General features: G+C 43.0%; 1 protein-coding gene across 6 annotated transcripts in view; it reads right to left on the minus strand.

Annotated features, from left to right (window-relative positions):
* Nucleotides 1-16,260, minus strand: part of LOC126483630 (uncharacterized) — a 497,523-nt gene that overhangs the window by 20,281 nt on the left and 460,982 nt on the right. For all 6 annotated transcript variants that reach the window (XM_050106684.1, XM_050106680.1, XM_050106683.1 and 3 more), the window contains 2 exons: nucleotides 15,291-15,503; nucleotides 6,326-6,445 (listed from right to left, as the gene is read on the minus strand). In XM_050106684.1, the coding sequence (XP_049962641.1) occupies nucleotides 6,326-6,445; nucleotides 15,291-15,503 (333 nt within the window). The remainder of the gene's footprint in view (nucleotides 1-6,325; nucleotides 6,446-15,290; nucleotides 15,504-16,260) is intronic.

Below are 16,260 nucleotides of genomic sequence, written 5' to 3' on the forward strand. Positions count from 1 at the left end.
CAATGGCAGAAAAGGTACCATGACCAACACTGAAATGAGTAGGGGAGCCATCATTAAGAAGGTACAAGTCGTGGTCTGCAATAAATTGGTCTATAAGAAGACCGTGTCCAGATGGAAAGGCACTGCCCCACAAGGGATGATGAGCATTAAAATCCCCAAAGAGGAGGCAGGGAGGAGGAAGTTGCTGAAGAAGGGCAGTTAAGGCAGCAGGTGTAAGAGTCCTGTCAGGAGGGAGATAAAGATTGCAAATGTGACCACAGAGTCTAAGTGGACCCTAACAGCAACCACTTCCAATGTAGTTTGAAGAGGACTCCACGTGCTAGCAATGTCTGTACGGACCAATGTACAAATGCCACCAGAAGCCCGCAGGGGTCCGACCCGATTTCGACAGAAAACACGGAACCCACAGAGGGTCGGTGAGTGAGCATCAGTAAAATGAGATTCCTGGAGAACCACACAAGCTGCAGAGTAGGACGAAAGAAGGGATTTCAATTCCGGAAGGTGACGATAGTAACCATTACAATTCCATTAGAGAACCACAGAACGATGGTTTAAATGGGGGCTGAACACACTAAAGCCAGTCACAATGCCGGGTCCCCACCCATCACCGACAAGGAGGGGGTGACATCCATGAACGACGGGTCAGAATACGGTTGTGAAGTTGGGGAAGGGACCTCCGGTGACACCAGAAGCTCTTTGTCCCGGGACTTATGTTTCTTCTTCTTTTCAGGCTGAGATCGAGGAGGGCTGTGTGGCATAAAGGAGCCAGCTGCACCAAGATCAGGAACAGAAAGAGACCGGGCGACCTCGGGGCTGACAGACCGCGGCTCTCGCGGTCGTCGCGCAGCAGCAGACCTTTGGCCTGGAAGGTGCCGGGAAGGGGCATTCCGGGAGAGGCACCCTTGACCGGCAGACGCCGAAGGAGTGGGACACTTCTCCGGCTGGGGAGGGGGAGCAGCACTGGAGAAGGTGTGGGAGCCGCAGGGGAGGGGGGAAGGAGAGGGGTCTGGGATGGGGGTAAGGAAGGGGGAGGAAGGGGTGAAGATGTAACCAAGGCGTAACTAGATGTCATGGACACAGGGTGAAGACGTGTATATTTCTTATGGGCCTGTGTGTAGGTTAAACGATCGGGGGACTTATACTCCTGTATCTTCTTTTCCTTCTTATATACTGGGCAATCTGGTGAACGTGGAGAATGACTACCATGACAATTTACACACACAGGAGGGGGAACACAGGGACTCCCCTCATGGAGTGGACGTCCACAGTCACAACAGAGAGGGGCCTGTGAACAGCGGGAAGACATGTGTCCAAAACGCAAACACTTAAAACACCTCATAGGAGGTGGGATGTACGGCTTCACATCACATCGATAAACCATAATCTTAACTTTCTCAAGGAGGATATCCCCTTCAAAGGCCAGGATAAAGGCACCAGTATCAATGCGATTGTCCTTAGGACCCTTCTGAACACGCCGAACAAAGTGAACACCCCGCCGTCCGAGATTGTCCTGAAGTTCCTCATCAGTTTGAAGGATGAGATCCCTGTGAAAAATCACACCTTGTACCATATTTAGAGACTGGTGGGGGGTAATGGACACAGGAATTGTGCCAAGATGGGTACAGGCATGAAGGGCTGCAGATTGGGCAGCTGAAGCAGTTTTGATCAGCAACGAACCCGACCGCATCTTGCTCAGGGAGTCCACTTCGCCAAACTTGTCTTCAATGTGTTCCACAAAGAATAAAGGTTTGGTATTGGTGAAAGTATCTCCATCAGTCCTGGTGCAAACTAGATAACAGGGGAAAGGCTTCGCCCCTAGCCGACGGGCCTGACCCTCTTCCCAGGGGGTAGTCATGGAAGGGAAGGCCAAAGGGGCAAGAGAAGCATCACTTGAAGAATCAGTTCCACGCAGAGAGACGGCCGCAGAAGAACGGCCAGAGTTCTGGACCCGTATGCGTTTCATTTGCATAGCGTCCGCCCTGATACCACCCACTCCGATCAGGGGCTCTCCTCACGGGTGCCACCCAGCCACAGCAAGGGCCGTCTGGCACGGTGGCCATTGCCGGGAGTTCCGATGCTCCAGGATGACGAGCAACCACTCCAAGGCATGCATGAGGAGGTCACAGCTCAGGTATCAGAAGTGTGATCCCTGTGTGTTCAGGGGGCTCAACCAAAAGAGTACATGGCAACCCCACCACACGGGCTGGCTACCGTGCTGGCTATGCACCCTAGCATCAGACAACGACGTGAAAGAAAAGGTGGAATGTACTAGGAGGGCGCACGTCGGAGACACTAGGTAAGGTGCTCTTCCCCAAATGGCTCACACTACGGAGGAGAAATTTTGTAACAGAGGTCAAACCCCAGAGGGGGACCAAGGAATGCCAAAAGGAGGAGATGATTACGCAACAAAGCCGGAGTGTAAAACCAACAGGACCAGGAGGATAGCGGGGGCCAACATAAGCAAGGACACCAAGAGAGGGAGAGGAGAGGGCGACGGGAAAGGAGCAAGGAGGGGAAAGGAGGGGGAGGGGAAGGGGGAGGGGAAGGAAATGCAGCCCTGGAGAGAAAGAAGGCTGCAATAGCTCGGGGCGCCATGCACGTATCCACAAAAGAGTTGTGGACCCCCTGGGGGGTATAGCGACTATTGTACGAAAATTAATAGAACACTCAAGAGGGCTAGGAGAGTTTTTCTGCTAGATAGAGCAGGTAAGCAGTTGTTAGCGTCTCACTCAGACATTGTATTGACATCACTTAGTTCCAGCAAGATGGATGTAGAGGAATTATGGGCAAAGTTTAAGTAGATTATAAATCATGGTGTGGAGAGTTAAGTGGATAATGGATGGAAAAGACCGATCATGGTGCAATAACAAAATTCGGCAGATGGCGAGGAAGCAGAGGCTTTTGCACTCTCGGTTCAAAAGAGGATGCACAAATGATGACAAGCAAAGGTTAGTAGACATTCGTGCATCTATGAAAAGATCTATGTGCGAAGCATACGACAACTACCACTCTCACACCTTAGCAAAAGATCTGCCAGAGAACCTGAGAAAATTCTGGTCCTATGTAAAGCTTCCATTCAGTCCCCTGTTGACCAATCTGGTGTGGCAGTTGAAGACAGCAAAACAAAAGCCAGAGTTTTAAATTTCACAGTCAAGAAAGTGTTCACACAGGAGAATCATGCAAACACACCATCATTTGACCATTAGACAGACTACCATGTAGACGACGTAGTAATAAGTGCCCCTAGTGTAGAGAAACAACTGAAAGATTTGCAAGCAAATAAATCAGCAGGTCCATATGGAATCCCAATCTGATTTTACAAAGAGAGCTCTATGGAATTGGCCCATTTCCTAGTGCGCATTTACCGTGCCATAGCACCTCAGTTTATCTGTTAGAACCTGATGACTCACAGAGTCAAATGCCTTGCTCATGCCAATCGGTAGGACCTGCACAGATGATTTCGCTTCAGAGGCACTGAATATTGTTCAAACAACATTTTCAACAGCTTTCAGTGTAGGTGAATTTTCCCTGAAGCCGTACCGAGTGTTTGTTAGTGTTCCATTACAGGTGAAATGTTTGCAAATGCAATGTTCTACTATTTTCGAAAGTATTGCTACAATATAAATGGGGTGGTAGTTATCAACACTACTTATCTCCTTTTTTATGTAGAGGGACAACTACTGTAGATTTCAGCAGGCTGAAAAAGAACAGGACAGTTTTTTCTGTTTGTAACCCCTGTAATGAATCCATAGACATCCCAGTCTATACTTAGTTACAGTCGACACCAACCAGTACTGCATAATCTGAGTATTTCCGTGCTACTGACCGTCGACTTTCTTGGAATGACTCTAGAACTGTTACAGAGGGGTCAGAAGCAGAAGGTACACATCAATGGTATGAACCCTGGATTCTCAGCTGTTTCAAGAGGTGTGCCTCTAGTTTGCGTACTGGGACCCTTATTGTTTGGTTAATGATTTACCTAGTGTTCTGCATGCTGATGATACCACTTTAAATGCAACTGGAAATGACAGAGGACCTAAGCGAACAACGCAAAGCCAAGCTAAACAATTTCTAGTGTGCAGTTTAAAGACAATGATAAATTGTAAATCATAATAAAAATGAATATGTAATTTTTTTGTTCATGGAATACGAATGACGACTGTATATATGTCTAACTTCTTGGTGTACACTTGGATTTCAAATGAAACTGGAACCTCCACACTTTCTACATGCACTAAATTATCAAGAGTAATATACATGTTACATAAATTTAGAGCATGTGAGTGAAAACACGATATCCACCTCCTATTATGATTTTTTTTTTTTTTTTTTTTTTTTCAAAGCCACACAACATATTGCAATTGCTTTGAGGCAGCTCCATTGGTACAAAAAGAGATTATGTGTAGCAGAAAAAGGCTATCAGATGTGTAACACATGTTTTCAAAAACAATATATCTACTTGGCTGTCTGTGTCAAGAAGTAAAAGAGAGATTGCTGATTACTGTAAAGAAGATGCGTCAAGTTGCAACATTCACATATACCTTTAGTGCGCGGGGGGGATAATGCCTTTCTGTGGAGGCCTTGGTGAGACCCTCAACATGCTGAGCAAGGTAGTTTTAGTCACTGTGATATCCCATCCCCGAGAAGTTAGGCTACACGGGGAGAATTTTTTAGTGTGAAAGGGATGACAGCTGTCAAAGTGCTGGTACTGTTGGTGGTTGGTGCGTTTAATGTGGACAGAGGTGCAGACGGGGCCATCAGAGAGGAGGTGGTCAGCATCTAGGAAGGTGGCATAATGGGCTGAGGAGGAACATGTGAAGCGGATGGGAGAGAAGGTGTTGAGGTTGTGAAGGAATGAAGACAGGGAGTCTTGGCCCTGGTTCCAGATCATGAAGATGTCATCAATGAACCTGAACCAGACTAGGGGTTTGGTGTTTTGGCAGGATAAGAAGATCTCCTCTAGATGGCCCATAAAAATACTGGCACAGGAGGGTGCCATGCAAGTGCCCATGGCTGTGTTGTAGATTTGTTAATATACCTCCCCTTCAAATGAGAAGTAGTTGTGGTTTAGGATAAAGTTAGTAAGATGTATGAGGAATGAGATAGTGGGTTTGGAATCTGAAGGATGTTGGGAGAGGTAGTGTTCAATATCGATAAGACCATGGGAATTAGGAATGTTGGGGTATAGAGAGGCGGTGTCAAACGTGACGAGTAGTGATCCAGGAGGTAAAGGGATGGAGAGTTGGTTTAGGAAGTAGTTGATGTCTTTGATGTGGGAGGCTAGATTACAGCCAACTGGTTGGAGGAGTTGGTCAATGAGTGCCAAAATTCTTTCAGTGGGGGCACAATAACCAGCCAAAACAGGACATCCAGGATTGTTGGGTTTGTTGGATTTTGGGGAGCATGTTGAAAGGATGGTGAGGATAGTTGGAGGTAAGAAATTCTTGGAAAGTGACCAGTGGTTAGTTGGATGGGAGGGGGAGGATCACGGTTGGATGGTGGTACGAACTGGTAGAGGCAGGGTTCAATGTTGGGATTAGAGTGGTTTTGGTTGGAGGGATTGGAAGCAAAGAAATGCGAGTGTCTTAATTGTGCCCGTCTGCAACTTGGCTTGTCTTCTTTACGGAAAGTAGCAATCTATCTTTTCCTACATTTTTGATATTCCTCCCTGGAGTTTCCATTGTTTGATTTATATTTAGTAGCCTCGTCTACATAAATGAAAACAAAGGGAGCTATAAATTAAGGCAATTATTTCACTGTCACAATACACACCATAAAGGTAAGACTGACCAGCAAAACTCACAATAGCTATCCATATGTAGCAGTAAAACTGTTTAATACATTGCCACCAAAAGCACATACTATCCCATCAAATAACTTTAGGAATGTCCTACAAAACTAGCTTAAAAATGAGACTATTTATGCCATAGAGGAATTTTTTGACTGCAAAACGAGGATTTAACATTTTAACTCATACTCATTGTGTGTTTGAGTGCAGATCCACTTGATTTATATGTCTGCTTGATTTATTAAATGTTTCATTGTGTATTCTTTAAGTTGTACTATCTATTAACACCAATAGCATGCATAATGCTCAATGATGACAAATAAATAATTCTATAAGTACATTTTTCTATTGTTTTAAATTAAAAATGTAATGCTTTATATAAAAATCAGTATTATTTCTATTCTAAAATATTTGCGAATTCTTCAGAATTATTAGAAAAATTATCTAGATTTTCAGTTTAAGTGTTCTGCTTGAATCACAATCCTCTAGAGTTGACAAGAAAGTAACAGTGTTACAATATGCAGACTGCAAACTTACCACCCCATTCTGCACACTGAAGCCAAGCTGGTATTTTGTGTCTGGCCGCTTGATCTTGACTTCAACAACAGGAGCACAGGGCACTACAGTCAGTTTCACAACAGTCTGATTCTTGGTGTTCTAAACAAAATTTAAAAAGCAACAGGTAGTTTCTTCTTCATGGGAAGTAACACACAAGAAAGAGCAAAGGCTTCCTAAACATGAAGGAAATTAATTAACAGCAATATTTGACATGAACAACGAAAAAAATTTAAATAGAAGCACTGGAGATATTAACATTATTGCCTAAAGATGAAACAATAACTTTAAGGTTTGTTGATTAGATTGTTATTCTGTCAGGGACAGCAAATAAACTTTGAAAACAGGTCATAAGATGGACATCAATGAAAGTAAAACAAAGGTAATGGAATAAAGTCAAATTAAATAAGGCAATTGTGAAGGGATGAATTAGGAAATAGGACGCTTAAGGAAGCGGAAGTGCTACACCATCTGTGAAGCAATTGCAGAATTAAAGAGGGTATAAAATTAATACTAGCACAGGTAAGAAAAGCTTTTCCAAAAAACAGGAATACGTTAACATTTGAATTGAATTTGAATTGTTGGACTTGTGACATACCTATTCTCCTCCCATCACTCTTCACAGTGGAAACACTTCTTTGCCACCAACGCCTCCAATCAACGCCAAGCCAAGCCAATCCCAACAACGAACCCTGCCTGTCCCAATTCATACTACCATCCAACTGTGACCCTACCACACTCCCACCTAATCATTGCCTGGTCACATACCAGGAATTCCTAACTTCCAACCTGGCCTCACCGTCCTTCCCCCAGTCCCTCCCTGAAAACAATAACCTTTCAGCAGAAGAACGAACTACCCTACAGTACCTAAAAATGGATCCTGACCTGATCATCCTCCCAGCATACAAAGGCTCCTCCACTGCTGTGTTGAGCTGCAGTGGCTACCTGGCAGTCTCAGCAGAGGGTCTCCACCAGTTGTCCGACACCTCCATCTACAAGCTCTGACAGAGTGACCCCATCCTGGAAGTCCAACATTGCCTCCAATCCCTGCTGAAATCCTCTGGCCCTTCCCAGAACTTCTCCCCTCAATCCATCTCCCTACTCACCCCAACATCTGTCCCCACACTCACTTTCTACATGCTCCCCAAAATCCACAAACCTAACAATCCTGGGTGCACCACTGTGGCTGGTTACAGTGCCCCCACCGAAAGAATCTCAGCCCTTGTCGATCAACATCTCCAACGAATTGTCCAAAACCTAGCCTCCCACATTAAAGACACCAACCACTTCCTGCACCGGCTCTCCGTCATCCCCCACATCCTTACCTCCCGGATCCCTACTCATCACTGCTGATGCAACCTCCTTATACACGACTATCCCTCATGCCCATGGCCTTGCCACGTTTGAACACTACCTCTCCCAATGACATGCAGATTCCACACCCATCACTTCATTTCTCGTACATGTAACAAACTACATCCTAACCTGTAAATACTTCACCTTTGAAGGGAAGGTATACAAACAAATTCACAGCACAGCCATGGGCACCCGCATAGCACCATCCTATGCCAATCTCTTCTCTTCATGGGCACCCTAGAAGAAACATTCCTAGCTTCCCATAACTCCAAACCGCTAGTCTGGTTCAAGTTCATTGATGATGTCTTTATAATCTGAACCCAAGGCCAGGACACCTTACCCTCATTCCTCCACAACCTAAACACATTCTCTCCCATCCACTTCACCTAGTCCTCCTCCACTCACTGTGCCACTTTCTTAGATTTTGACCTCCTCCTCTCAGATGGCTCCATCCACACCTCGGTCCAGATCAAATCCACCAATCATCAACAATATCTGCACTTTGATAGATCCCACCCCTCCCACATCAAAAAATCCCTCCCGTACAGCTTGGCCACCCACGGTAGACACATCTGCAGCGATGAGAACTGCCTCGCCCAGTACACTGAAGGGCTCACAAAGGCCTTCGCAGACAGGCAATACCCTCCAGACCTAATTCACAAACAGATCTCCCATGCCATATCCTCACACACACTTGATCCTCACATCCATCCCAAGAACCAACCACAAAGAAGCACCCTCCCTCCCCCACGTCATCTACCACCATCCCGGACTGGAACAACTGAACCACATCCCTTGTCAGAGCATTGATTATCAATCACCATGCCCTGAAAAGGGGAATATCCTACTGAAGATACTTCCAGTCCCCTCCTAAAGTGGTGTTCTGCCACTCACCCTATCTCCACAACATCCTTGTCCATCCCTATGCCACTCCCTCCCCCCACCCCTTGCCATGGGGATAATAACCCCTGTATAAGATCCAGATGCAAGACTTGCTCAATCCACCCACCCATTACCACCACCTGCAGTCCTGCCACAGGCTAATCCTACGCCATTAGAGGCCAGGCCACCTGTGAAAGCAGTCATTACATATAGCAGCTCTGCTGCAAAGTGTTTTTTTCATTAGTACGATGATCAACCAGCTATCACCTAGAATGAATGGCAACTGGCAAACTGTTGCCAAAAAGGAGGTGGACCACCCAGTGACAAAACTGTGCAGCAGAGCAAAATGTGAGATTTCGATGGCTGCTTCACAACCTGTGCCCTCTGGATCCTCCCCACCAACACCACCACCAGCTTTTTCTGAGCTGCGCAGATGGGAGCTATGCCTACAGCACATCCTTCGCTCCCATAACCTTCCTGGTCTGGTCCTCCTCCCCCCCCCCCCCCCCAGTGTGTGTGTGTGTGTGTGTGTGTGTGTGTGTGTGTGTGTGTGTGTGTGTGTGTGTGTGTGTGTGTGTGTGTGTGTGTGTGTGTGTGTGGGGGGGGGGGGGGGGGGTGGCAGTAAGCACATTCCGAAAGCTAGCCAAGCTCTGTACCTTTTGTTTGTGTACATATCGATGATGCAGTGCTTCTGCCTTTCAGTGAGTCATCTCCTTTATTCCTAAGCAATTCATAATTATTAACATTTGAATTTAAATTCAAGTGTCAGGACATCTTTACTGAAAGTATTTGTTTCTGAGTATATACATAAATGGAAGTGAAATGAGGATGATAAGCAGTACAGACAAGAACAGAACAGATTTTGTAATATGTGGTCTTACGGAAGAATAATGAAGATTTGATGGATAGGCCATGAGACTAATAAAGGGGTACTGGATCAAATTGGGCAGAAATGCAATGTATGGTATAACTTGACTAAAGAAGCCGCAGGTTGACAGAACCCAACACGAGGCACCAAAGAATCATTAATTTGGCAACAGAGGGAAGTGGGTGTGGGAGGTTGAAACTGTAGGCTTCATTACAGTAAGCAATTTCAAATTATGTACAGAAGGTTGGTGTGTTAATGCTGAGATGTAGAGGCAGGATAAACAAACATGGAGAGATGCATGAAACCAGTCTTCAGAATGAATACTACAACAATATTCTTACATGTTACTAGACAATTTTACAAACATACAGGGTGTCCCACAAAGGTGTTTACATTGTTTCAACTTTAGTAAATAAGAGGGTGATAAGCTGATTCAATTGTGATTATATGGTGCCCTCCTGACTAGTAAGTGTAGCCACTGATTTGTTTTCCTTTTGTTTATTTTCAGTTGCCACTAACTATACATAAACAACAAAATAGGTGGACACTTGTTCTTGCAGCAAAGAAAGTGGATTTTAAAGTGTTATTGGACATGTGAAAACATGAAAGAAGTGTTGAGACAATGATGGGCAGAGTTTGATACTCCACAATCATCACTTGTAACCATAATGAAGTTACACAACAAATTTAAGAAGGAAGGAAATATGTGTGATCTGAAGAAGGAACAGTGTAGCAAGAAGAGATCAGTTTTGGAGGAAAGAGGGGTGGATGCAGTGGTACATGCTTTCAAAGCTGCACGTGAATCAGGTGTAAACAAATCAAGTATTCACCTGCATTTTAAGGCACGCAATGTGGAAACCGTACATTCCCAAGGTTGCTTCACATGATGAATGGGGACGATCCATACAAATACCTCTAATCTTGTGAATTTATTTGTGACAATGAACATTTGACTGATGCTATTGTTTGGTCTGATGAGGTGACATTTCAACTGAATGGAACCATCAATCACCACAGCTGTGTAGTGGGCAAGAGATAATCCCCACATTACAGCAGAATAAGCTGCTTCTCTTCCTGAGGTGTCATTGTGGTGCGGTATGTCTGCAAAGGGCTTGTAGGCCCATTCTTCTTAGAAGGAACAGTGACAGATGTAGACTGCCTTATCATGTTGCAAGAATGAATTGTACCAACTCTTCACCAGCTGTGCCGAGATGAAGGTTATTTTTTCACTGAGACAGTGGACCGTCACATTACCATTGTGACATGCTGCAATTCCTGGATGGAACATTTGCTGAGTGGTGGATAGGCCAACGAGGAATTTTTGAGTTTCCACTCAGATCTCCCAAGCCAAGAACCTTGTACTTCTTTCTATGGGTTGCTCTGAAGGACACCATCTGTGTCACAAAGCCATGTACACTCGATGACATGAGAGAGGTAATTGCATCTGCATCTGAATCTAGTCCAATGGCAACCGTAACATGTTTAGATCTATTCCACAGTGTGTCAGACACTGTATTGTTGCTGATGGAGAACATTTTGAAGATCTTCAACAGTGAAACATCAGCAATTTCTTGACCATCTATATGACTTTAAATTTTGTAGTTTTAATTATTTTTGTTCCACTTAAAGTTCTGCCTTTGTGGGACACTCTGTACTTTTTGACCCCAATGTTCTTCAGTTTTTACACTAAGCTAGCAGTAAAGGAAACCAAGGGAAAGTTTGGAGAGAAGAAATTGAAGCATTGACATTTGCCAATGACATTGTAATTCTGTCAGGTATAGCAATGGACTTGGAAGAACAAGTTGAAAGAAATAGATAGTTTCTTGGACAGATTAACATCAACAGTAAAACATGGATAATGGAATGAAGTCAAATTAAATAAGGTGATGCTCAAGGAATTAGGTTAGGAAATGAGACAATAAAAGTACAAGACAAATTTTGCTATTTGCTCTGAAAAATAACTGATGATGGCTGAAGAAAGGGGTTATAAAAAGCACATTGGCTATAGTGAATATCTCACCCAGCACAAAGTTCCAAGCAAATGGAAAAAAGCGCAGCTGACTCCTGTACACAAGGATAAAAGAATGGACCAGCAAAATTACAGTTCAATATCTTAACAGTGGTTCGTTGTGGAATTCTTGAATATATTCTTATTGAATTTAATAAATTTTTATTGAGACTGAAAAGTCTCTGTCCATGAATCAGCACAGTCTGTAGAAATCATCACCTGTGTGAAACTCAACTTATCCTTTTCTCACCTGATATCTTGCAAACCTGGATGAAAGGTAACTGGAAGATTCCATATTCCTAGATTTCTGAAGAGCATTTGACATGTTGCCTCACTGCAGTCTGTTAACAGAGGTATGAGCATACACAATAGGTTCCCAGATATTTGAGTGCCTCAAAGACTTCCTAAATAACAGAACCCAGTATGTTGCCCTTGATGCCACATATTCATCAGAGATGAGGGTATCATCAGAAGTGCCCCAGGGAAGTGCGATTGGACCTCTATTATTTTCTACATACATAAATGAGCTGGTGGACAGGGTGAGCAGCAATCTGCAGCCATTTGCTGATGACACTGTGGCATACAGGAAGATGTCATAGTTGAGTCCCTGTAAGAGGACAGAAGATACTTAGACAAAATTTCTACTTGGTGTGATGAATGGCACCTAGATCCAATTGCAGAAAAATTTAAGTTAACACAGACTGTAGGAAAAGCAAATCCATAACGTTTGAACACAGTTAGTGGTATGCTGCTTGACATAGTCGTGTCGATTAAACATCTAGGCATAATATTGCAAAGCATTAAGAAATGGAACGAGCAAGTGAGAACTGTATTAGGGAAGGTGAATGATCGGCATCGATTTATTGTGAGAATTTTAGGAAAGTGTGATTGATCTGTGAAGGAAACCAACCATAGAACTGAAATGACCAATTCCTGGGGACTGCTCAAGTACTTTAAATCCGTACCAGGTCAGATTAAAGGAAGAGGGCTGCTAGATCTGTTACCAGAAGGCTCAAACATGCAAGTATTACAGAGATGATTTGAGAACTGAAATCTGAGTCCCTGGAAGGAAGACGACATTTTTTTTTCGAGGAACAATATTGAAATAATTTAGAGAACTGGCATTTGAAGCAGACTACAGATTGATTCTACTGCTGCCAAGGGAATGACTCTGAAGATAGGAGAAATTAAGGCTCATTTGAAGGCATGTAGACAGTAGTTTCTCCGATGCTCTATTTGTGAGTGGAACAGGAAAGCAAATGACAGGGTACCCTCTGCCAAACGCCGTATGGTTCCTTATGGGCTATGTATGTTGATGTCACTAACAATAACAGCATTTCTAAAAATGAGGACTATGTGGAAGTCTTTATGAAAGCTTTTGTCTGGAGTGCAGTATTCTATAGAAGTGTAATGTGGATGATAAACAGTTCAGGGAAGAAGAATATACAAACTTTTGAAATGTGGTGCTACAGAAGAATGCTACAGATTACAGCTTGACTAAAGGAAGGGATTGCTCGATAGGAAACATTCCGAGGCATGAAGGAATCATCAGTCTGGTAATGCAGAGAAGTGTAAGGGTAAATGTTGTAGAGGGAGACCAAGACTTGAATACAGTAATCAGGTTCAAATGGTCCTGTTATTCGGAGACAATGGGGCTTGCACAGGCTGGAGCAGTGTCAAGGCTGCATCAAATCAGTCTTCAGACTGAAGGGCACAATAACAGCATTACAAATTACATGGTAAATTTACACACAGTATTAGTAGAAAATATTGTGTTCTGTTGATCGAGCTATGAGGAGGCGTGTTCATGGACATGGAATGAGTGAAGTATAATAATAGAAAGAAGAAGCTGATGCACACAGTACTGCAACCAACAACAACATGAAACAACTACAAAAATATTAATCTACTTACGTTATTCGAACATTTGCCAGAAGAGCTGATTACATACATTAAATTTGCTGCTATTGTGGTTTGCATGGCAAGATACTCCAAAGTTTACTTGCTTATCCACAGGAAACTAGTGCCTTCAAGACAATTGATACACAATTTGTATGCCACTACTGACAAATACCTGCAGCATTAACATGAGAGAGGCTTCATCGTGGACAAAACAGTCTGAATGATTCTCTCTTTCATACAAAAAATGTTTACGCTTTTTCAAAGACTAATGCTCAGTGTTGCATGAACTTTGCTGCTTTTAATGACTTCTTAGACTTTACTGTGATCAGATCTACAAAAGGGTTCTATTACTAAATATATGTCTTACAGATCTTTTACTTTGTAAAGACAGAGTGGCGATGGAGGGGTGGTGAGGGGAGGGGGGAGGAGCCAATTTTAAAACAAGTTCCTTTTTTTATCCCAGCACTTCGCACGAACACCGCATGGGAGAGGGTGTTTCGCACCAACATTGTGTGGCAGGGGGCACCTCGAACCAATGTTGCATGGCAGAGGGCACCTTGTAGGGATGTTACATTGCAAAGTGTGGGATAAGGCACGCTGCAGGTGGGCAGACTGGGCGGCGTGGTAGATTGCAGCTCAAATCACTGCCACGAGATGTCACTCCAAATAACAATTCAATATGGAACAGGTAACAATAGTGCCTCCCAAGATCCTTCCTGGTGTGCATTACTTAAATTGTTTAAATTATACATAGGTGATGATATTCAGTTACCTAATGTTCTCCAGATTTTAATGATTATTAATTTATGTCACCAAATTTTGGTTATGCATGTTCAATGAACACAGACTCGCCTCTCAATCTCTGTAGAAGGAATCAAATCATGAAATTGTTATCTTCACTTGCGTAAATTTATCTGATGACGTTACTTAGTGAAATACTCAATCACAAATTAGCAGAATATTATACTTCACCAAAGAAATACTTTTAACCAAATACTGAATATCATATTTTGTCAAAAAAATATTCTTAACCAAACATTTTATGCAAAATAAGCACACACTAAATTTGCACAATCATTAATGAACAATAATCACTACTGTACTGTTAAAACGTTCTGAGTGCTGCTAGTAATAGTGTGAAAACAGGCATTAAGAAATGAGAAATAACACTGCAAATACTGGCTGCAATCTCGTATTGGGGGATGTTGTGATGCAATTTACTTGGGTGGCGTGGGGAGGGGGGGTGGGTGAAAACTTTGTTTTGAAATTGAGCTCGTTGAATTGATTAAGGGCTACTGCTCAATTAGTATTAATAGTTGCAGCATCCAGCAGTAATGCTAACAGGTAAAATTACTAAACTGAAAACATAACTGCCAACCATGGCGAAAGATTTAGCAGATTCTGCAAATCTTTAAACTTCAGTTTAAAGATCTTACAGAATTTCAGTACTCTGAAGACTCTCAATGTAAGGATGCAAGTCTAGGGTAAATGGTCTAGAAATTCTTTCTGTCAGACAGTTGTCACTTGAGGGGAATGTAGTAGCACATTTCTGGTATTGAATAACAGGTCGCTATTATTTTTAAACCTAAAGCAGAACTCCATGATGTCGTATGTGATTTAGACTCTTTGCATAAAGACTTTGCCAAAGAAGATAATGTAATTATAGCTGGTTGTGTATTCTAATACACGAGACATTTAATTATTTATTTCCTTAAAATATTTAACACATTCCTTATATTGTGTGTGTGTGTGTGTGTGTGTGTGTGTGTGTGTGTGTGTGTGTCGCGCGCGTGCGTGTGTGTGTGTGTGTGTGTGTGTGTGTGTGTGGGCGCGCGCGCGTGCGTGAGGGCGGGCGCGCGCGCGCGCTCTCGTGTGTGTTTTGCTGATATATTGTCTTATTAGTGGAATATAACCATAACACAACCACTAACCTTTATGTATGTCTGGCATGTTGAAAGAGGTAGTCCAACAAGACTGACACCGTTGATTGCGATGATCTGGTCACCAATATTGAGCTGCCCACAACGCGCAGCAGCTCCCGCAGGTGCAAGGTTGGCAATCACAACTGTTGGCAGCATTGATCCCCAGCCTGACTCTACTATCACGACCCCAAGTATCTCACCTTTTGCTTTAGGTACCACCACCTGCAGATTCAGTATTATTCCTTTAACAATTATCTACAAAATTATGAAAAAAATCAGTTCTTAGGATGTAAAGTTGTGTAGACTGAATACAAACAGAAACACAGTTGTTTGGCCAGTTACTTATTTATCTCAATCTTAAATAGCAAAATGAATGAGAGTCTTTGTTATGTATATTTACATATTTTTAAAAGAACAAATACAGTATACAAATTATAAAATGAAATAATTTAGAATTTCACTGTAATATTAATATAAAGAAAAACTTAAATATATACAGTATTTCTAACTTCCACTCCAAGTGAATTAATAAATAAACGGGAGTATCAGGACTGTCTTATCCCGGCAGTATGCTTTCCTGGATAGTAAACCATATGTACCAAGTTTGGCTAAAATTTATCCATGTTTTGCAGAGTTATGCTTTACACGTCACCCCCTCCAACCACCAACCCTACCTTCATCAAGACTGAATAAATAAAATCTTCTTGGTTTTAAAGTCGCACTATTTTGAATAAAAGTCTAGCTTTCAATGGCTGTCTTCACCATCATCATAAGGAGTAAAAATCATCGCCTGCCCAGGCCGACACTGATTTTCGTTCACACTGTCACAATTGTAGCAACTGCACCACTCAGAGAGGGCCGAAATGACCTATGCACGGAAGGCAAGTTGGTCAGTTCCCAGCAGCTACAGGCTGCCATTGGACTGACAAATGTCAGGTGGCACAAGGGGCCAGTGGCAAATTTGCCTCCCTATAAGTGT

This window comes from Schistocerca serialis, chromosome 6 (genome assembly GCF_023864345.2).
Source record: "Schistocerca serialis cubense isolate TAMUIC-IGC-003099 chromosome 6, iqSchSeri2.2, whole genome shotgun sequence".
Lineage (NCBI taxonomy): Eukaryota > Metazoa > Arthropoda > Insecta > Orthoptera > Acrididae > Schistocerca > Schistocerca serialis.